General features: G+C 37.4%; 3 protein-coding genes across 5 annotated transcripts; 2 read left to right on the top strand and 1 right to left on the bottom strand.

Annotated features, from left to right (window-relative positions):
• The first annotated feature begins 589 nt into the window (after positions 1-589).
• yod1 (YOD1 deubiquitinase) lies at positions 590-2,707 on the top strand. 2 transcript variants are annotated; one of them, XM_056272515.1, is made up of 3 exons: positions 590-613; positions 1,279-1,503; positions 1,594-2,707. In XM_056272515.1, the coding sequence occupies exons 2-3, from the start codon at positions 1,296-1,298 to the stop codon at positions 2,289-2,291; spliced, it is 906 nt and encodes a 301-aa protein (XP_056128490.1). In that variant the 5' UTR covers positions 590-613; positions 1,279-1,295; the 3' UTR covers positions 2,292-2,707. The 2 variants fall into 2 exon arrangements, with proteins under 2 accessions (XP_056128490.1, XP_056128489.1); XM_056272514.1 differs by having other exon boundaries at positions 596-620.
• A 2,986-nt stretch (positions 2,708-5,693) lies between these two features.
• On the top strand, positions 5,694-9,320 carry zgc:158258 (uncharacterized protein LOC791186 homolog). Of its 2 annotated transcripts, XM_056272502.1 has the most exons (5): positions 5,696-5,840; positions 7,262-7,406; positions 7,844-8,045; positions 8,128-9,015; positions 9,061-9,320. In XM_056272502.1, the coding sequence occupies exons 2-5, from the start codon at positions 7,311-7,313 to the stop codon at positions 9,318-9,320; spliced, it is 1,446 nt and encodes a 481-aa protein (XP_056128477.1). In that variant the 5' UTR covers positions 5,696-5,840; positions 7,262-7,310. The 2 variants fall into 2 exon arrangements, with proteins under 2 accessions (XP_056128476.1, XP_056128477.1); XM_056272501.1 differs by having other exon boundaries at positions 5,694-5,840; positions 8,128-9,320.
• Positions 9,321-11,444: 2,124 nt separating this feature from the next.
• Positions 11,445-19,765, bottom strand: kif17 (kinesin family member 17). Its single transcript, XM_056272498.1, has 14 exons — positions 19,481-19,765; positions 18,886-19,032; positions 18,557-18,658; positions 18,285-18,474; positions 17,747-18,199; positions 17,562-17,662; positions 16,399-16,555; positions 16,216-16,307; positions 15,811-15,929; positions 15,270-15,498; positions 13,833-14,091; positions 13,321-13,400; positions 11,863-11,989; positions 11,445-11,752 (listed from the first exon to the last, which is right to left on the bottom strand). The coding sequence occupies exons 1-14, from the start codon at positions 19,709-19,711 to the stop codon at positions 11,565-11,567; spliced, it is 2,475 nt and encodes an 824-aa protein (XP_056128473.1). The 5' UTR covers positions 19,712-19,765; the 3' UTR covers positions 11,445-11,564.
• Positions 19,766-23,136: the final 3,371 nt, after the last annotated feature.

Below are 23,136 nucleotides of genomic sequence, written 5' to 3'. Positions count from 1 at the left end.
TGTACAATTAAACGTAATTTTTTTTGGCGCGGCAACGAAAATCTCACGTTGGTTGATGGTGTTTCAATGGCGGCGCACTTCCGGAAACGGAATGACGCACACAAAATGAGTCGTTGATTATATGTAACGCTGCTTGTGGCCAGGAGAGACATTACAGACCGGTGGTTTCAAATCTATGATGCTTAATACATTGCAATAATAATTATTTAAAACACACACACACACACACACACACACACACACACACACACACACACACACACACACACACACACACACACACACACACAAATATATAAATATATCCGGTTGTGCAATAATACACAATTTCCACCATCTTAAATCCGCTTTTGCTTTAATTGTTTAATTTTAAATGTCGCTACGTTGTGACATATACATTTTAACATTAACTAAAATACAACTATTTCATGTAACATCTTAATATATCAAGACTCTGTTGATACTGCTTGAAATGTAATGTTAACAGTTAAAAAAAAGACATTTTGACGTATGCATTTTGTATCGTTTTCAGGACGTAGTACACAGTGACGTTATACACGTATTTCCGCTCGGTCACTGTGTCAATTGTTGTTGTTTTAAAAGGCGCTCAGTGGTGAGTGGTGAGTTTTGCATCGACCCATATGCAAACACCCGTGACTTTTTCAATATAAGACCATTTTTCTATTTATATTTAGAGTACATATTTATAGAAATAATTATTCTTTATAGTTAAATTAAAGGTGATTTCCTTAAGTTATATCAGCTAAGGTTTTGTAACGGTATCTGTAGCCTGGCTAACAATTAGCCTAGCTTAGATTGTTGTGAACATTGACATTTATATTATTAAAACTCCCTATACTTTTGCTTAGATGAAAAAAAGGTCACAAAGCTTTAAATGAGTAATTATATATATTGTTTTTGTTCAAGTAACTCAGCACAATCCATGATCTCTAGTGATATTGAAATATATTTGTAATGCCTTTAATATATTTTTCGTTCATTCATCTATGTATATATGTATTATGTATGTATTATGTATTCATGAACTGTATACATCATTAAAAAATACCATTGCTTTACAGTTGACACAGATGATTTATCTATATTTCTAGCAGTTGCTCTGTGTGAATATTTTTCAGCAATTAAACTGGAAAATAATTGTGTGCTTTTTTTCTGATAATTGTTGCATTTGGTCAGTATTATTAGGCTTCATATATTATTATTATTATTATTATTAACTTCATATATTTTTGGTTCATGAAACTGTTCTGTGTTCAGAACTGAATAGGTACAGGATGCTACGTCTGCGGTGCAAAGCCAAAAACGGGACCCATCTGATGCAGGGCCTTACACACCAATCTTGCGTTCAGGAGCTTAAAGATAAGATTGAGGAGCTAACAGGGATACCATGTGATGTACAGAAGATCATGGTAGGCTATCCACCGTCCAGTCTGGATCTACGCGATGGGGAAGCCCACCTCAAAGACTACCCTATCAAATCAGGTTTGACTTGTCCTTGTTTATAAATCCAATCATGCACATTTGTTCATGCTGAGTTTCCAATGTTGGTCATTGATATTTTTACTGTTCCAGGAGACACTTTGATTGTAGAGGAGGAGAAGAACAAACCCAAACCCCAAGTGCAAGCCACTGTGACCAAAGGGCCCAGTTTTGACCTGGCTCCTGTTCTAGAGCGCCGCGTCGTCCCTGCCGACAACTCTTGTCTGTTTACCAGTGTGCACTTCGTTATGGAAGGGGGTGTGTACGACCCAGCCTGTGCGCCTGAAATGCGTGGGCTCATCGCACAAATAGTAGCCAGTGACCCCACTGCGTACTCGGAGGCTGTATTGGGCAAGACTAACGACGACTATTGTGCCTGGATCCGTCGAGATGACACGTGGGGAGGCGCCATTGAGGTTTCAATCCTCTCTAAGTTCTTCCAGTGTGAGATTTGCGTCGTCGACACTCAGACTGTGCGCGTCGACCGCTTCGGCGAGGATGTGGGTTACACCAAACGAGTGCTGCTTATTTATGATGGTATTCATTATGACCCGCTCCAAAAGGTGATGCCCAGTTCAGATGTTCCCGCACAGACTGTGTTCTCCACCACCGATGACATCATTTTGGCCCAGGCGCTGGAGCTCGCGGACGAGGCGCGGAGGAAACGCCAGTTCACGGACGTCAACCGCTTCGCTCTGCGCTGCATGGTGTGCCAGACTGGCCTGGTGGGGCAGAAAGAAGCAAGGGAGCATGCGAAGGAGACCGGGCACACCAACTTTGGGGAGGTGTGACGCTCTCTTAGCTCCATCCTTGAAATCACCCCCACTTTTGCCGCGTCACTGCCACGCCACCTGACATGGTACCCGCTCTTTCACTGCTGCCTGTTCCAGCTTGGTTCAGTCCTCTACCTCACATTGTCTAGCGGCTTCAAGAGACTTTTATGTGACGAGTTTTGATCCTGAGAATTCAGTGTTCTTTCAACTTTGGTTTACTCTCGAGGTTGAAGTATTAAATCGTGCTCGTGCTTTTGAGTCTGTTGCCTGATATGATGACAAAGCCGTCTCTTCAAACCAAATTTTACAGGGATTCTCCACTGATTTAAAACCTCCAGTTTGTTACAATGATTATAACACTAGTATTAGTGTGAATCTCGTGAAACACATCCAGGTCATATTTCTTTCTAAAATCAAAGAAGATTTTTTTTATTGTGTATATATATACACACAAATATATCTTATGACACCAATCACCATTAATATTTTTTTTTAAATTGCATTGTGATTTTATTTTTATGACACCTAGGTACATTACCCCACTAAATTCTAATTTGATATTATTTATATTTTAAATTATCTATATATCATAGTATTGATTGTTGTACTGCTTTGCATTTACACTGATTAAATTCATTTTATTACAGTAATTTTTAAATGTAAACTTAAAATTATTGTATACCATTTAATATTACATTAAATTATTTTTTAATGGTCGTAAAATCGTTTTCTTTATGATAAATATAACTAAACGTAACTACTTCTTTTAATTTTGTTGTCAAATATGACCTAGACATGTTTTCGTGAGATTCGCCCATGACCTCATGTTAACACTTTTCTGTTGTCTGCAGCTCAAAGATGTCCTGAAGAGATGTGTGAGTAACAACCGTTTGACAATGCTAGCTAAACTCTAAGTAGTATCTAACAACTAATGAAACTTTTAATGGGTTATTATTGTATAAGGCATAATAATTGTTCTTTTTTTAACTAATGAATCATATATGTTAATATTTCCAGACATAAAGTGCTTCTGGATAGTATTTCAAAACTATGGAACACAGCTAAAGACATGCCTTTCATGATGATTTAAACATGGCATTACTGTATTTATATTATCTGTCTTTTTAAGGTCATACGCACAGCTTCTGAACAATCGATGGCACTACATTAAGTCTTATGTTCACTGGCTCCATTGTACCTGTTACTTGAAATAGTCACAGATCAACTGTGTTCCTGAATCCTCAGTATGGTTTTTACACATTTTGAGTAAGCTAGTTAGCTGGAAAGAGTGGATTTTAAATTGAAGTGGACAATAATGGTGCTGATAGTAGAATCTCACTGAACTACTTTGTGAATCTGTAGATTTTGGGCACTTGTGTAATTTCTGCAAATGACCACACATGATTGTTTTATGCAAATGTGTTTATTCTCTCTCAAGTGACTGACATATTGTTTGGAAGAGTGATTGTAGTGACTTTCGTTTTGCATTTTAAGTGGAGAAATATGTCATATTGAACTTTTTCCTTCTCACAGGGACGATATCAGAGGTTTAGAAACACGTTTAGTGTAGCAAAGCATCTTAGTATTAGAGAGTGTGGATGAACTTTAGAGAGAAGACATCTTGTAAGGCCTGATGACGATGTACCTTCTCAGTATTTTTAAGTCAGGTACTATCCACACTGTTGTTTACTTGTTTGCAGCCTTTTTTTGAAGAAGAAGAAATGGTGCCATTGCAAGGCCAAAGGACTTTTTTTATTTTGCAGTGATTTTTCTAAATGGCCGTGATCAGTGTTTTACCTACTCTAAGGTAACTTTGAGTGAGAAACTGCATGTCCAACACTCATTGCTACAAAATCACTGGTTATACTGGGTTAATGATAAATAAACTTGAATTGATCTATATAAATATTGTGTGGTTGTCAGCTGTATGTTTTTTGTGCCTAAATCTTAACTAATTAGTGGTGTTTACTAAGGAAAGCATCACTAATGGGCTACAATTGCCAACACTGATTTGTACAAACCTAACCGTAATTATTTTATTTTGCCAAGCAATTCATAATTCCTATTGAAACAGGAAACCCAATGTTGACCTCATAAGGTCTTGAATGGCCTCACAACCATAGATATCCATAATAAAGGCTAGATGTCTTACGGCGGAGTCTCTATCGTCATCACCGGCGGCCATCTTGTCACAGGCAAGCTTTCTGGCGGGCTCTGTGGTACCTGATGTAAGATGAGTGATCAGCACGAACACAATTACTCTTTATCTCGTTGAAATCTTGACGGATTTACAAACGGTTTGGTTTCTTACAAACGTTATTAACGTGGCTATAATTCTGGATGATTATTTATTTAACTTTTACACTTATTATTCATACGTATGCAGTGTCATAACTACATCTCTGACGTTTATAACAACCAAACCGTTTGAAAATCGGTAGAAAAATTGAGTAAGTTATGGTTATTTAAAAAGTACATGCACCATTAAAACACAATGTTACGAGTGAGCGAGCTGCCTGTGACAAGATGGCCGCCAGGTGACGTCGACCTCCATTGGCCAGCAGCGCGGACGAGACATCTAGCCTTTATTATGGATATCTATGCTCACAACCACCTAGCAACATGTAAATTAAACAGTCGTTTATCAACCATTGTGGTCAGCCAACCTACTGCATTATGGCGCCAAGTTTTGTGCAGGCACACCACTCGATGTTCTTTAGAAATGTAAAAATCTGGTTTGCATATGCCTTTTAACATTTATTCCTTAAACTAGTATTTTATATAACTAGAAATTATTAGATAGCTCTACAAATTGTTACTAGTAAGAATAGAATTGTAGAGCTCTTTTATTTAATTCTTACTAGTAACAATTACGAGTAACGCTGGGAACATTGTAGGCTAAAACGGCTTGCCATATAACTAACTTATAGGTGATCCTGTATCTCATTCATTAGGTAGTAACTTATTCCTTAGTGAGTAAATGGTGAGTAATTTAATATATTTTAGTCACTACTGGAATAAGTAACGTTAGGCCTATTATTAGTATCTAATAACTAGTCACGATTGGACCAGGAGCATAAAAATGGATAAATAAATAAATGTTAAAACCTCTCAATAGTCTGTATATAGATGGTGTGAAAACATAATGAATCCCAGTCAGTGACACAGGATCAAATCAGTTTCAGTTGACGGGGATTAAACTAATGTTATTTTAAGAAACCCCTAATAACGCGATTAACTAGGATTTGCAGGTGATCCTCTTGACACTTTCAGTCATCATGTGTTTGTCATTACAGACGTGATAGAAGTCGTATATGTAAATAAGTGACGCATCTTTTTTTCCCCCGCCGTCCATAAAGATTTTGATTTTGAGACGAACGTTCGTTTTATTGTCTACACTCACCGGCCTGTTCTCTAATTGGCTGCTGCAGGAGAAAACGAAAATGATTGGTTGAAGATTTCACTATTTACAGTACTGGCGTACAGTACCTCACAGTGAAGTGAAACTGACACTGTAGAAGCACGTGAACCTGCTGAGCTGCCATCTAACTCGTTTCTGCGCTAAAGGTAAGCTTTTATTAAGCCATGTTTCAGGCTTCATATATTTATTTCTGTGTATGAGTGTTCTTAAGATTTGAATTAAAGGGGTTGGAAAATAAGGAATTTTATGCAGAGAAGAATATTAAATTAATTTTGCAACTGTAAAATAATGTACTGAAATGTATCAATTAAAATAGAATTGAATTTATAGCACTTGCTCTTATCTTTTCAAGTTGTTCAGCAATATTGATTATTTATTTAAAGGGATAGTTCACAAAAAATTTTAAATATATGGAAGTTAATTTGGTTACCGACATTCTTCAAAATATCTTCTTTTGTGTTCAGTTGAAGAAAGAAACTCATACAGGTTTGGAGCAGCATAAGGGTGAGTAAAAGATGATAGAATTATTTTTTTTGTATAATGTCTTACCCAAGTGTTTTGTTTTTTTAACCAAGTGTTAAAACTGTGAATTTATTTCTAGTGTAGTCTTTTACAGTGAGAGTTTCACACACCCTTAGAGCAGATAACATTGTGTGCTGTACTGTGTAATACAGGTCATATACCCTGTATGCATAATAAAGTCACAAACTTTATTAGTGTTATGATCATAGATATGAATTCTCTAGAGCTACATAAAAGACATTATGGTGTGTCAAAGTGCATATTGGTGTTACAATTACAAAAAGAACCAAGCATCCGATTAACAACTACATCAGAAAAAGGCTAGTGGGTTTATGTCGGTAAAAATGGACCTTGCTTTTACAGCCATTGAGATATGGTTCACTGATTACAGTTAAATTATTACAGCTCTTAAATATAATGTGAATTTGTGGGATCTGAAAACAAGTATGTCCTACAATACTGGTGATAGCTTTATTCTTCAACTGCAACTGCCCCTTTCTTCTATCCACAAAGAAAACCTGTTTGCTTTTAATTTTGCATGATATCACACAATATATACCATCACTGAAAGAAAAAAATGCTTTATCATCATCCACGTCATATTTACATTTACAACAGTGAGAGTGTTTTACAGTACGTAACAAATAATAAAGCAAAGTGTATTGACATAGTTCTTACTGATCTTTTCTTATAAGCTGGAATAAATTAAACCATTTCTACTAAATGTTAAAGAATTAAACATGATGAGATGAATTTCTTTTTTATTTTTATCTTTAAACAAACCGATGATTCATTGTCTTCCATTCATGCCGGACTTGATCCAACTAAAGAAGCTCAGTGTAACATCTGCTGTAATCTCATTCAACATCATCTGATCATTTAATATACTGTACACAGAAATACAGATAATTGCTGCTGGCTCTTTTAAATTCATGACCTTTTTACTATATTGTTTTTAATTGATTGTTCTACAATTGCTCTACCAAATTTTCCAAAGGATGCATATCAAGACACAAAATTTGCATTTTTTTAATTCTATTTTTAGGTGAAATGCAGTTTCATCAACACTTTTAAAAAACTTTTCATAATTAGCAATGCCTATACGTGACATGTCGCAAGATGGGAATGTCCTTGACACAGTGGGCGAGATTGACAGCTGTGACAGCATGGTCAGCTTCAACTCATGCTTTGTAAGACATACTTTTATTTTATGAATTTGAAGACATACTGTATATATAGTTATAAGATACATTGTTTTGATGCGTATATATCTAGAAGTTGTGGATGAAACATTGCTAAAGTGATAGTTGACCCAAAAATGAAAATTTACTCTCTCTTTTTCTGGGGAACACAAAAGAATATATTTTCTACAAGCTGGGGAGGTTTTTTTCTGTCCATACAATGAAAGTCAAAGGGGTTCAATGTTATTTTGGACACCACTGACTTTCATTGTTTAGACAAAAACAGTCACATCCTTCACAGATGAAATACAGGTTTGGGATGCATGACAGTGAATAAAATGAAAATTTCCATTTTGGGTGAACTATCCTTTTACTCATCACATATTAAACTCATCACAAATATTATGACCCAGTCACAAATTTCATGTGAGCAATTTTTGTTTCAGAGTGATGAAAGTCTGGAGTATCTCTCTGCTGAGGAGAAGGCTTGTCTCATGTACCTAGAGGAGACCATTCAGTCACTGGATACGGAGGATGACAGCGGCCTGTCTAATGACGAGTCTGAGGAGCTGCCAGCTCGAGGAAACGTGGCTAACAAAGCGGCCCACATCTCTGCGTCAATAGGACTCAACAGGGTCCCTAGTCAAGGTGCATTATACAGTAGCTCTTTTAGTATTTCTAACTCCTAACTATTTCTGATAACACACTAAAATACATTTCTTGATTGTAGATGTGCCCAAAAGCCAATTTGAAGGTCCATTGTCATCTAGCAGCTTGGTGCAAAATGAAATTCTGAATTTTATGGTCCCTACTCCATTTGTCCTTGCGAACCGTAACTCGCAAATTCAAACCAGACCTGGATTAGCTGCATCCCAGAAAAAGACGGCACCTAAAGTGGCTTCTGGAAGTGCCCAGCTCCATCAAGAAGCTCCACGAGTTCCCTCAGAGGTCAGTGTGGTTGTGAAACCACCTCTGCATAAAATCAAAGGCAGCAAAGATACAGCGGAAGAACAACAGAATAATGAGCAGCCAGAGAATGTGGCACGTAGAGGACCCCTTTCGTATGAGGCTCTGGTGAAGCTGCGCAAGAGTGCATCGATGCGGAAAACCAATGGAACTGAAGCCAAAACCGAAGGACAGCAGGTTTCTACAAATAACAATCTAGTGGGAGACACCTCTGGATCCCAAACTCTTACCCAGAACTCACAGGCTGTGACAAGTAGTGGCTCCAAGCCCACTCCTCCACCTGTGGCCCCTAAACCTAAAATGAAAACCACACACAATGTCCCAATGAACCAGGAAGATGCCTCCAACACTAAGATTGACTCAACCATGCCTTGCTCTGGGCTATTGACAGTAGATAAATTAATGAACCCAGAGAAAGTAAGAGTGGAGGCTCTTAGCAAGTTAGGTCTCCTCAAGGAGGACACACAGAACCCAGTCTGTCGACAACTAAAGCATTCCCAATCCCCTGCAAACTTGGAGCAAAACCAGACCACAAGCGAACGTCTTACTCCAAGTATGCCTGCAAGATCTGGAGGACGAATAAACCAGCCAATACAAAGTTGCAATCCTCTCCACCAGAAGTCCATGAGCGATCTTGCCACAGCTTCTTCACCTCCTCAACATGCTGATATGACTTCAACCGGGAAATCTGCCACACTGGAACTCCCTGGGATGGGACTGTCAGGTTCTAACATCACAGTCATAAATCAGGTTTCTAAGAATCAAAAGTCATGTTCCTCTGAAGCAGGGACCAAGAACCACCTTAAAGACACTCAAATAGATGCTAATGAATCGACACCCAGAAAAGATGCGTTGCACGTATCATCATCTCATTCCAAAAGCCTAAACGTGCCGGTTCCCAGCATCGGAAGGGATCGGAGAGAGGCATTACGAAAGCTTGGATTGCTGAAAAACTGAGATTTGTAGACTGTATACTCTCCGGTTTTTAAAGACAGCATGAAACGGTCATGAAACAGAAGTTGCGATTGTCTTGTCTTGTCTACTGTGAGTGAAACGGCTTCTCAAACAAGAAAAAAATGTTGGCTGGGACTTGATTTTGTCAATTGGGAATTGATTTGATCATTGTGGTTTGCTATTGCTGCGATCTCATGTTTGACAGGTGCTTTTAAAACATTGATCTGTTTTTTTGAACATCCCGACCAAAATAGCAACATCAGCTCAACCAATGTCGTGAGTTTTGGCGTTTGATGGACAAATGGTCCTTATTTTTGCAATTAATTGAAACAATTAGATTTCGTCTGCGAAATTTCGCAGAGCAATGATAAATGTGATCGCACCTTAACACCCAGATGACTTTGCTTTTTTTCAGCACTGAAGATTAAGATTATACAGTATGTTTACTTTTCCAGGTGAACTTTTAAGTATATTTAATTTCGAACTGGCTGTAAGTAGATTAGCCTTAAATTACTCTTTGGTCTTGCTATTGAAAGCAAGCTTCAAATCTGTCTATATGAATAAGCCTGTTTTACAAATCAGTTTATTTTATTTTGTAATAAAATGCAGTGTCTCCTGCACCAGAGACTCTTGAACACGAGGAACCCTGTCTCCCAAAGATCAGCTATCAGTCAAACTCCTCATTTTACACGCCGGTCAGTGAGATCTGACACAGCACTTCGGTGGATTAGTGCATTAACAGACTGGTGTTCATGTTACCTGGCCTCTCAGATTCATCTGTCATTAAAGTTCTTTATCTCGGAATGTGACCTAGTTCATGACTTACACTGAGAATGGTTCCTTCTGTTTGTATCGACTCAGTTAACAGTTGCCCTTTCACGGTTGCTTGTCTAATCAAAAACACACCATAACGCACACGGAAAGCAGCAATAAATTATGACAATGTTTAACCACTGAACATACATGAATTAAGCAATAATTTCAGCATAAAATGTCTCACTTGGTTTCAGTGTCTGGTTGCTGTGCTCTATGATCAGATAGCAGATATTATGCCTAAACTGTATCCATGTCCAAACAATGTGCTTTGCATAACCAACCATTTTAACCTTTCCAGGTGATATGCTTGGGGTTGATAGCAAAACCATGGTGAAAAATATAACTAGTTCAATACCAATGCAAATAGATCAATAAAAATACATGGAAAAGGAAAATACACTACAGTTGGTTGCACTTTATTTTACAGAACGTGAAAGTACTGGGTAATATAAGGTAACTACTTGGGGTTAGGGTTAGGGTAACCCTAACCCTAACTTGGTACTAGGTTTAGTACCTAGTTATTGTAATTACTATAATAAGTACATGTAGAATATAGATGGGGAACAGGACTGTAAAATAAAGTACAACCCTACTGTTAAATACATTGTTTTGTGCAGTGTGAACTTGAAAACCTATTGGTGTATTAAATGGTCCTCCGCTTGGCTTCAGTCTGATTGATAGTGCTTTTCACTGAGTGGTTTAATTACAGTGAATACTGTCTGCTGGGCACAGGTCACTATCACTATTGTGTTTTTAATCAAGGTTGAATCTACTTAATGTCAGAAAGAATGAGCAATTTACATATATGTAAAGCAATTATGTTAATATTTGTAGGATTTATCATACCTACTTGTTTTCAGTCTGGCTACAAGAGATGAATCACCAAAAGAAAATGAAAAAAGAAGGAATTTAAACAACACAAAGCAACATTTGCAACCCATTTTATATTGCTAATGAGATACATGTTAATATTGGCCTTAAGGCTTAATTTTATCCATTAAAAAGTCACTTCTATATAAGTGGCTTAGAAAAAGTACATGAGAAATACTATCTCAGAAACATCCCTAGTTATAAGACACTTTTGTTTGTGGGATAAATCTTAAAAAGATCAGTTTTTCAGGACAAAAATACTTATTTAATAACACAGACAGCAGCATGGGTTTTCAGTGCAAAATCAAAACACTGCAGCAAAAGGCATTATTTCTACTTCAGGTAGTATTAGTTAAAATTCCTATGTTTTATACAGTGCTTACATTCCATTATGTGACATTTAGAATTAAAAGAAGTTAGGTCACAAAATTACCTGCACTAATACAATAAAAATATGTCTATTTATGTACATATGAAATAAAATCAGATAATAGCAGCTTTAAAAGATATAAAGCTCTGGACTCTCTTAAATATACAAAAGATTTGTAGAGCCGTGTCCTGTCAGTTGCCCTCAGTTGGGATGAGTGACTTGCTCTTCTTGCGTTTTACTTTGCCGTGTGCAGGTGGGACTCCAAGGGACTCCAAACGGAAGGGCCGCGGAGGGAGAGAATCCACGGTTAGAGGAGACAAACTGGACCCACTGGAGGTCTGGTGGGCTGAACCATTACCGACTGAACCCGAATAATTCACTGAGACAAAATGATTAGAATTAGCAACATTTATAAGCATACAGCAGTTACATGAGAGAAACAAATGAACATGAATCTTCTGTAAAGTTAATATTACATCAATTTCTTACTTGTGTTTTTAATAGAGTCGCCGACCAAAAGCTGACTGGTCCGTTTTGGCTTGAAGTAGTTAGTGGCGATATGTTGGCTATCACTGCGTTTCAACATTTCCTTGTAGCGATCCTCCTCCAATTCTTGCTAAAAAGAGAGTCAGTTAGACATGAGTCAAAGCTATGGATGTTTTTCATATTCATAAGTAATGTTCTAGGGATATTAAACACTTTTCACACTAAACTTAACCCAGGGTTAACATCTTTTTTAAACCCAGGCTGCTTTTTATGGAAGCTTGTTTCCGCCACATAATGAAAAATAAAAAAGGTAATTGCGACTTTTTATCTCACAATTCTGACTTTTTTTCTCACAATTGCGAGTTTACATCTCGCAATAGGCTTTATGCACAGCTGCACTACTTCCTGAACTTCAGCCAGCCCTTTGTTTCCTGTCTGTCATTATTGGACAAACTGATTAGTTCAGGTGTGCCTGATTATTGTTACTGAGGCCAGGCACACCTGAATTAATCAGTTTGTCCAATAATGACAGACAGGAAACAAAGGGCTGGCTGAAGTTCAGGAAGTAGTGAAGCTGTGGCATAAAGCCAATTCTGACTTTATTTCTCAGAATTGCGAGATATAAAGTCAGAATTGCGTGATATAAAATCACAATTGCGTGTTATAAAGTCAGAATTGCGAGATATAAAGTCAGAATTTATTGATATAAAGTCGCAATTGCAGGTCATAAAGTCAGAATTGTGAGATATAAACTATTCTGAGGGGGAAAAAGTTAGTCTTTTTTTTCCCTTAGAATTGGACTGATAACTCGCTATTGCGAGTTTATATCTCACAATTCTGAGAAAAGATGTCAGAATTTCGAGACATAAACTCGCAATTATGTGTTATAAAGTCAGAATTGCGAGATGTAAACTGTCTTTTTTTCTCGCAATTGCGACTTCTCATAATTGCGACTTTGTTTCTCGCAATTGCGACTTTATTTCTCAGAATTGCGACTTTGTATCTCGCGACTTTATTTCTCACAATTCTGACTTCATATCTTGCAATTGTGGGATAAAAAGTCGCAATTTTTTTTATATATTTTTTTTATTCAGTGGCGGAAACAAGCTTCCATAGCTTTTAACCCTGGGTTAAGATTAAAAACATTTCAAACATATTTTATCATTTTTTTATGTGGGTTAAGACCACTTTTTAACCCTAGCATACGCTTTAGGGTATTTATGAGGTGCGTGCATATATATATATATATATATATATATAAATATGCAAATAATTAAGGTAACACAGGGTTGCTTTATTCCAGGTTTAAAATTATCAGCTAGCAAGTTCAAGTGTAAAAACACAAATATTGAACGTGGTACATGAATCTAGTATTGGGATATCTGATTCATTTTTAGTGTATCTGTGTGTAAATGTCAGAAGAAGTCATCTTTGAATAGTGTTAATTCACTGTCTGAATACCACAAAAGGGTCGGCAAGGTCTGAGGCTGAATTCCTGCGTGCTGAAAGTCTGCCAGGGGCAATGGCACCTGAAGGAGGCACTGCAGAGCAAGAAGAGAGAGAATAAAAAATAAAAAATAAAAAAAATAAAAAAGAAGAGAGAGAATATACTATATAGATACCTCTAAATCACACAAGCAACTGACTGAAAGTTTACATTTGCTTTTTTTCGTGCACCTGGCTGCACATTTCCTTTTTTGGACATGCACAATTTAAAAGCCTGTTTTCCATGATTCATTATTATCGTTAAAAAAAATAGATTTAGTTTTTAGATTCTGTGTTACTGGTCACTAATGATTTGTTTTGAATCAATGTCGGTGCAGAAAGAGCTCTTTTTTTAATCTTCTACGATCCCATTAGAAACTAACTAGTATATAAAAGTATTGGACTTTAATTTTGAAAATAGATTATACAAAGATCATCAAGATTCTCCGGAATTTCACACTGCAGTCTTTTTCTTTCCAGCACTTCACCTGCAGGTAAAGTGGTTTTCTGCACCACAACCTCTGGCAGTCTCCAGGTCCCTCCCTCTTCATCCCACACCGCTTCCTTCCGCAGCCGGTCCAGGTTGCTGTAGTTACAGTCCCTTCGCACCAGGGGCGCCACACGCTCCAAGATTCCTTGAAGGAGCTGGCCTTCCCGCTCTAGACGCCGGATGGTGGCCAGATAATCATCTCTCTCCATCTCAAACTCTGCCTGAAGATCCCTGATCTCCAACTTAGCAGCTTTCAACTGTTCGTTACATAAACAAATGGTTGGACATTTGAGATTGGTTCTAAAGTTTCTTCTCAATAGCAAAACTAGAAATATAATCTAGAAGTTAAGACAAAAACAATAAGCTTTTTATATGCTTTCTTTAAATTGTAGATCATAGATCCTGTACATTTGCTATTTCAAAACACAATATTTAGTATTGTAAAAAAGAATATATATATATATATATATATATATATATATACACTACCGTTCAAAAGTTTGGGGTCGGTACGATTTTAAATACTTTTAAAAGAATTCTCTTCTGCTAACCATGGCTGCGCTTATTTGATTAAAAATACAACAAAAATCAGTTATAGTATTCAATATTATTCCAGTGTAAATCAGCTGTTTTCTGTGTGAATATATAGTAAAGTGTAATTTATTCCTGTGATCAAAGCTGAATTTTCAGCATCACCAGTGTCAGTGTCTTCAGTGTCAAATGATCCTTCACAAATCAGTATAATATGAGGATTTGATGCTCAAGAAACATTTATTATTATTATCAATGTTGAAACAGTTGTTGGTCTGTCAGTTGTACAGTTTTTTTTTTTTTTTTTTGATTCTTTGATGAATTGGAAGTTCAAAAGAACAGCATTTGTTTAAAATAGAATCTTTTGTAACATTATAAATGTCTTTACTGTCCTTGATAAATAAAAGTATTGATTTCTTTCCTCCAAAAAATAAAAATAAAATTCTCACTGACCCCAAACTTTTGAACGATAGTGTATATATATATACAGTACTCTACTTCTGTGTATATTGTACTGCATAAATACTGTGTGTATATTTGTATATTTATATAGTGTACATTCTGTATTATGTGTATATTTGTATTTTGTGTACTGTATATTTATTTGTATATTTTTGTTTATTTATGTAATGTCATGCCTTGTAAGTGTACTGTTCGGAGCATGTACCAAAGACTTTCACCTATCACTACACTTCTGTGTTTTGGTAGTGTGACAGTAAAGGTGATTTGATTTGATTTGATATATAATATAAATAATACAAATCAATATGCAATTGCTACACCAAGACCAGCAAAATTTGTTTCCACAACTTTCATGTGACATAATTTCTGAACAACGACACGTTAAGTAACAGTGGAATGTTGAGTGAATACTAAATACTATCCGAGTACTAAAAGCTCTAACCTTCTTCTGTGTGTTCTCCAGGTGTCTGCTCTTGGCATGAACTTCCTCCTGGATGGAATCGTATACGTTCAGCAGAACGCTGTCGCTGTCCTCACTGCTCTGGCTCAGAGCTTCGATTAGCTGCTTCTTCCTCTGGTCAGCCAGAGTCTTCCTCTGTCTGAGTCTCTGCTTCAGTTCCTCGTTCCTCACCTGCTCTCCACCCACAAACTCCTGCTCCAGCTGCTGCAGCCTTTAGGCCAACAAAATATAACAGAGGCAGCATTTAAGTTTATTTTGGACCAAGCAAAATGCCACGAGGCGATATGTGCCCCCTCAGTTTCCATTTGTTTCATTTCCCTTAAGAATTCCCTCAAATTCATGTGTTGGCTTTGGTGTGGACACTAATATAGTTATCTTTATCATTCCTTATGTGAACAGGCCTTAACTCTATTTGAGTGTCACTGTATTACATCCAGAAAAAAAAAAAACATGCAACCAAATTACAAATAACCACAGCATTTGCTCCAATTCTTGACCCCAAATGGCTATCTGAGTATCTCACCTTTCTAAAACATGCTTCTGGTCCAGTTGATCTGGTGTTGCAACCATAACTGTAGCTGAAACCAAACTCTCGCCACTGGGAGCTCCTTTAACACTGGCAGCAGCAGAAGACGGACTCTCCTACACAAACAAGACTCATTTAGATTTGTGAGATTCAAAAACTCACTTGGCTGAATTATTGTTACTGTCATAAAATGTAAATTGTATTTTCAAACAGCTCTATACATAAGATTACATTATCTCTAACTTTATCCGCATAAATACACACACTCACAAATAGAGATATAATTTGCGACTAGAGCAAATTGCCTGATTTTTTATTTCGTTGCAAAATTTAACTATTATCGTCCAGCTCTTTATTTAAATTTGACTTGACTTTAACTTGTTTTAGGCAGAATCAAAGCACCTCGGGTACATCGTGGTCAACATTCGCCTGTTCTTGTGTGGCCACAGGTGCAGTGATGGGCTCTTCTTTAGGATGGTCCACACAAGGGCCACCTGTTTAAGGAGAGATACCAAGACAATTCGACCAGATCAAGACTATATAGAACCTAAAGCTGTACCGAAAGAAAACTAGTTTCAACATTACCAGTGGTGTGTGTTCGACTAGCTCTGGACCTCTCCAGAGAAGAGAGTCTGGTCTCGTATGATGTTCTCAAGGCAGCAATGTCCTCCTGGAGTTTGACTTTGGACTCTTGTTCGGCATCATACTCTGCCTGCAGCCTCGCTAGTTTCTTCTCATATTCCTAAATTTACATTTACATGTGCATTTATGAATTTGGCTGACACGTATCCAAAGCAACTTGCTTTCTGTGGGAATTGAACCCATGAACTTTGCAATGCTAGCGCCATGCTATACAGGACAAAAATTGCAAAGAATGGATGAGTTAGTGCTTAAAGGATTAGTTCACTTTAAAAAAAACTTTTGCTGATAATTTACCCACCCCCATGTCATCCAAGATGTCCATGTCTTTCTTTCTTCAGTCGAAAAGAAATTAAGGTTTTTGATGAACACATTCCAGGATTTTTCCCCATATAATGGACTTCAACGGGACCCAAACGGTTCAAGGTCCAAATGACAGTTTCAGTGCAGCTTCAAAGGGCTTTAAACGATACCAGATGATGAATCTTGCGAAACGATCGGTCATTTCAAAAATAAATAAAAAAGTTTAAGTCTTATAAGCACAAATGCTCGCCTTGCTCTGTTCTGTGATGCGCGTTCGTGACGTCACTTAATACACAATTACATTGAAAAGGTCTCACAGAACAGAGTCATCACAGAACAGAGCAAGGCGAGCATTTGTGCTTATAAAACTTTAACTTTTTTATTTATTTTTTAAATGACCGATCGTTTCGCTAGATAAGACCATTATTCATCATCTGGTATCGTTTAAAGCCCTTTGAAGCTGCACTGAAACTGTCATTTGGACCTTCAACCGTTTGGACCCCATTGAAATCCATTATATGGAGAAAAATCCTGGAATGTGTTCATCAAAAACCTTAATTTCTTTTCGACTGAAAAAAGAAAGACATGGACATCTTGGATGACATGGGGGTGAGTAAATTATCAGCAACAGTTTTTTTAAAAGTGAACTAATCCTTTAAGTATTTCTATTGACAATGAGAAAACCAATAAACACATTAAAATAGAAAGTTTCCTCAAAAATTCTTCATCTTTCGAGATGAAGGCCTCATCCTAGTGCAGAAACCACAACTTTAAGACTCTTCCATTGACTTTATATCAGTACACACCTCTTTTATACGGTCTTTTTCAGCTTCGCTCTCTGATGTGTTGCTCTGGGGTCGCGACAGAACAGCTGGAGGATCTCCTAAATTCTGACCTGCCAAAAGTGCTGTTAACAGACAAAAATAAGTCGAAATTGCGCTCTTTCACTATTCAAAGAGATTCAAATTTACACAAATGTTGTGTTTCTTACAACTGAGGTTGGCAGACCCCAGCTCCCCAGAGATTAACGCCCGCAACTTCTTGATTTCCTCCTGATACTCGCGCAGGAGGGCATCTTTTGGGTCCTCGTTGATGACCGGACGGTTTTGGATGCTCTTGGCACGGTTGGCGTAGCGTAGAGTACTGATGCTCTCTTCGTAATTGTTGTCGGCAGGTGAGAGACAGGCTACCATGAGGGTACGAGTGTTTCCGCCCAGAGAGTCTTGAAGCAAACGAGTGAGCTTGGAATCACGATACGGGATGTGCTTGGAACGACCGTCCACCAACGCAGATATAACATTGCCAAGGGCTGAAAGAGACAAGTTGATCTTGGTGGCTTCCTGAAGGCGATCTCCAGTAGCACCGGTTTTCGACTGCCGTTCACTTCCTGCAAGGTCCACGAGATTGAGCTTTCCAGCACGCAGATGTTCTTCACCTGCAGCATCTAAACTCATATGAAGATTACAGAGATGTTGCATATAGATTTATTCATGCAGAACTCAGTAAAAATGTGTGATTGAGACACAAACCTGTGTTGCAGGTCTCCAGGTGAATGGTGAATATGGAGTGTGAGCGAGATGAATCTTTGTTCATGAGTGTGAAGCCCACAGAGCGATTCCTCCAGCCCTGATCCATGATCCGCTCACATTCCCCAACGCTGTGCACCGTGTGCATGGACAGATCCCGTACATACACACCACGCTCAGGATGCTCCTTCAGCTAAAACACACACGGCATTGACACATTCAGTCCATTTTAGCTAATACACAATGGGCTTTGTGTGATCAGTGGAGAGACATACTTCCATCTTCTGTTTGGTGTCTTTTGCCAAAAGATCTCTGATTTCCTCCTTGTAAATTTCCAGGTAAGAGGCCCGTACAAGGAATTTTGTGTTCTCTGCACACTTAATAGAAAAGTTCAGGTTAAATGTCACTTAAAAACTTTATCACAATGAATATATAGTATTTCGGCTCTAAACATTTTACTGACCACAAACTTTTGAATGTTAGTGTTTTTATAATATTTTACTTTGTCAATCATATTGAATATTATATGTCACAGTGAATATTAGGTTTTATACTATGATGGCATCCTATCTATATAAAATCACATGATATGCAAATTGGTTACCTGGATTGTCTCAAAGATGTGCTCAAAAGATCTAGGGATGATTCCCCTCTGGGAAGGAGGATCTAGAACACCTTGCATAGTGAACGACTTGCCACTCCCTGTTTGTCCATAAGCAAAAATTGTCCCATTGTAGCCCTCAGTTACACCCTGTTTATAAAATAACGATATATTTGACACTGATTAGTACATGATGCAAAAACACAGACAGACAGATAGACGATAGATAGATAGACAGACAGACAGACACAGACAGATAGACAGACAGAGATACAGAGATAGAGTTAGACAGACAGATGATAGATAGATAGATAGATAGATAGATAGATAGATAGATAGATAGATAGATAGATAGATAGATAGATAGATAGATAGATTTAGAGTCTAAATCGCCCAACTTACACGTGCATCTAGTAAATAATCAATTATAGGAAGGGTTGTAGTTTACTTCCGTGACTAATTTAAACTCTATGGTGTTCTGTTTCAGATAAGGGACAACAGGTTTCAGATAACCCATATGAACACTGGAAAGTAATTGGCCCTAGAAGATCTAGCTGTCACACTGACCACCAATCACACACACACAAATCAATATTACCTCCACCAGAGGATATGCGATCTCGTTGTAGATCTGCTCAGTGGAATGGTTCATATAATAAGCCCCATCAAACGTGAATTGTTTGGGCGGCTCTTCCGAGGCTCCAGGTTTCTCAATGAAACACTGACAGTGACTGCTGTCAATGGAAACCACCATCTTACAGTTCAGCGCCTTCTCTCTGTCGTTCAGTGGTCGACATCTGACCACCACCTTCACGGATTCAGATGCCATCTGGACGGATGCTTATCTGCTGAACAGAAATGGGCATTTTACTCTAAAGATCATACTACAGGGTGTTAGCCTATGGTCATCTCATGAAGACAAGCAGTTCTTCTGTTATTAGGAAAGACGCTTACGAACACTGTCATCCGGTCCAGGTTCCGTCGGTTAAGACCCGTTTGAGGTCAGGCTGCGGTTCGTGACATTAAATAAAGCAGCGTGTTTCTCTTGCTGAGGCTTTCAGCGTTGCCTAGCAACTCCAAACTTCAAAGCGCCCCCAATGACATGCGTACCGCTGAATATTGTTTTTTTTTTTATTTTCATAAAGGATAACAAATAAAGCCGGCATGTATTAATAAATATGTTCGTGTATTTTGTGATAAAATAAATGTTTTTAAACCAGTAAGACCATTATTTTAATAAATATTTATACTTTAGTAGTATACTTTAACATACCATTCCATCAGAACATTCCACCCACCCCATTAAAACTAAACTAAAACTATTAATAAACTAAAACCATAAACTACAAGATGTCGTTAGATAACTAATATTATCATACAACGTTACAAGTTATTAATAGGCTTCACAGTAATGATCATGTCAATGCAAATAACTAACTTATTTTTACTACACTGAGAGTGTTGTGTGTGTATATATATATATATATATATATAGTGTATGTGTATATATATATAAACACACAAACACACACACACACACACACACACACACACACACACACACACACACACACACACACACACACACATACATACATACATATATATAGTATATGTGTGTGTGTGTGTGTGTGTGTATACATTAAATATATATACACACACACTATCTACTCGTATTTCATTTTGTAACATATCTGGTAAAACAAGCTGTTCACAGTCCATTTCGAGAATGAATGGCGATCGCACTCGCAGCGGGCGGCGGCTCGACCGGAAGTATCGCTGCCCTACTTCCGGTCTCGGTCGTCATTTTGTGAAATAGGCCTATCGCAAAACAACTTTTAAAAACATAAATCAAGCATTCATCCATCCAAACGAATTCGTTTAAAACGTTTATATGAACATGTATACACAACGATCTATAACGTACGATAAAAAGGTTTTCATTTGAAAAGTGGTTACCGTCGTTGTGAATTACAAGCGCGTACTGCTCTATATAAATTGTGGGAACCCACAGCAGCTATGTGTTGTGTGAAAGGACAAGTATGGATAAAGGCACATACAGACACGGGCGTGTTAAGTTAGAGGCATGCCAAGCACTTCGTGGCATGATCACGAAGTGAAAGTCTTTCCTGGCAACTTAACCAACTCCTTTTTTCATTATGTTATCACCACATTTTTATTTTTCCACCACATAGTGCATGACGCAGAACTCAAACTCAAAACCACTCCGTTTTAAAATTGACACATTTATTACACTTTTCGAGAAAGTGTGCTTACGAGAAACGTAAGCATATTCACGGCCTTCGTGTTGTTGACACGAAAAATGAGCCATAATCTGCTGGAAGATTGCTGCAATCTCCTAGACAAAAAAGCCACTACGTTTCACTCACTCGGACATCGTTTTATTTAATTAGTTTATTTATTTTGTTTAGATGTATTAAGTGTGAGCTTAGTCATCAAGTTTAATGGCATTTGAATGAATAGAACTTTTTTTTATTTAGGCAAAATTTATGACCTTTGTCCAATTTCGATCTTTTCACAGCTACCTGAAAAACTAGCAACAAAACGGACAACATCTGCTATTCTTACTTTTGTCAGATATATGAATGACTGAGAGAGAAAACCATATAGAGGGGTGGGGGCTGGTTGTACGTTTGTGGTTGTACATTTTTGTTGTACCCTGCTACATTTTTTTTGTGATTTTAATATGCAAATTACAAATTTCTGAGCGTGACTTAACAAAAATCAGCATAGCCTTATCAAAAGTCTTTTTCTGCCAACCAGGAAGTTTGTTTCTTACACATGCACTGTATCATAAGTCAGGGCAGAGCACTCGGCTAACATAAGCCTAAGGTTACATGGATATTCCACCATTTGGGGAATTAAGCTCATTTTCCACCCCCCCTCGAGTAAAACAATTGTTCTTTTACCGTTTAGGAAACCATTCAGCCGATCTCCAGGTCTGGGAATACCACTTTTACCATAGCTTAACGTAATTCATAGTATGACAACAATACTAGGGGTGGAACGGTAACACAGAAGTCACAGTTCAGTTCAGACATCACGGTTCGGTACGATTTCGGTAAAATATGAAGTGAAAAGCAAAACAGAAATATAGAAGGCATTTTTATGTCTTGTATGTTTTAAATAAGTTTTATTAATAAAGACATAGAAACAGTTTATGTATAGTGCACTGATAATAGTTTTATATAATTAGTTTATTAATTAAACTAATAAAAAGATTAAAAAAAAAAAACCTTTGAGATAACTTTGGTAATTGTACCTGAATTAATTTAAAATTAATTTGCTATTTTTCAGATCAATATATTTGTTTTCCTTAATTTTAATTAACCCTAACTTTATTCTCATCAGAATTATAAATAATTGATTTAGTATAAAATAATAATACTACCAACACATTTGATTCTTTTTTAATCAATGTGTAACTTAAAAATAAACAGATTAGTGCTCTGTTTTGAGGACAAGAAATGAAAACCAATGCGATATGATGAAAGTCCAAAAGATGGCACTCTATAACGGCCACCTACTGTTAAGTAGTGTTCATGACATGTTGATATGCCTTTAAGATGACTTCTTCTATGGCGGACGTATGCGTGCTGTTCTTTTGTGAGCGCGCAAACTCCGTGAGAATGCTCGCGCAAAGAGGAAGATGACCCCTCTATCGCTGGCTGTTGTTTTATTATAATGCGTTTACTTCCACTTTGATTTGTAGCGTTTTACAGAATGTTTTCTTTAACCTGTTAACATCCGCTCGGCGCTCTTTCGACATGTATGTGAAGAGTGTGCGCACACACACACACACACACAGTTCGATCGTAAATGACCCAAATTGACCAAGAAAACGGCGATTGTCGTCGAAAAGCGACAAGTTTGCAGGTATGCGGGTTAGATGGCAGTATTCTACTAGTTTTTGAACATTAAAAGGAGACAAAATGACAGTAAAATCAGTTTATGCAAAGAGGCAAGAAATTTACATTGATGCAAAGCTGATAACAAAAGTGTGCATTTAAGAGGTGAAATGTGCAAGAGGTAAACATTATTAAAGCAGAAAAAAAAAAAAAAGCATTAACTGGGTTGTGGATATTTTCAGGGTTTGAGGTAATCACAAAAATGTTATCTAAAACTAGTGATAATATACAACCATGAGAGTGAAAAAGGCAAGCAATGTACACGCATACAACACATAATTTAAAGACATAATACAGGGTGCATGCATACTAGGTATGCATCTTT

Source organism: Rhinichthys klamathensis, unplaced genomic scaffold (genome assembly GCF_029890125.1).
Source record: "Rhinichthys klamathensis goyatoka isolate OS25496 unplaced genomic scaffold, OSU_Roscu_1.1 h1tg000339l_1, whole genome shotgun sequence".
Taxonomy (NCBI): Eukaryota; Metazoa; Chordata; class Actinopteri; order Cypriniformes; family Leuciscidae; genus Rhinichthys; species Rhinichthys klamathensis.
This window is presented reverse-complemented; position numbering and strand designations above follow the sequence as displayed.

Excerpts from the sequence above, each read along its gene's own strand:
- yod1 (XM_056272515.1), top strand. The coding sequence starts at position 1,296 with ATGCTACGTCTGCGGTGCAAAGCCAAAAACGGGACCCATCTGATGCAG. Across the intron at positions 1,504-1,593 it reads AGACTACCCTATCAAATCAG|GAGACACTTTGATTGTAGAG; the intron begins GTTTGACTTGTC and ends TTACTGTTCCAG.
- zgc:158258 (XM_056272501.1), top strand. The coding sequence starts at position 7,311 with ATGCCTATACGTGACATGTCGCAAGATGGGAATGTCCTTGACACAGTG. Across the intron at positions 7,407-7,843 it reads TCAGCTTCAACTCATGCTTT|AGTGATGAAAGTCTGGAGTA; the intron begins GTAAGACATACT and ends TTTTTGTTTCAG. Across the intron at positions 8,046-8,127 it reads CAACAGGGTCCCTAGTCAAG|ATGTGCCCAAAAGCCAATTT; the intron begins GTGCATTATACA and ends TCTTGATTGTAG.
- kif17 (XM_056272498.1), bottom strand. The coding sequence starts at position 19,711 with ATGGCATCTGAATCCGTGAAGGTGGTGGTCAGATGTCGACCACTGAAC. Across the intron at positions 18,659-18,885 it reads ACATCTTTGAGACAATCCAG|TGTGCAGAGAACACAAAATT; the intron begins GTAACCAATTTG and ends TTTTCTATTAAG. Across the intron at positions 18,475-18,556 it reads ACACCAAACAGAAGATGGAA|CTGAAGGAGCATCCTGAGCG; the intron begins GTATGTCTCTCC and ends TGTGTGTTTTAG.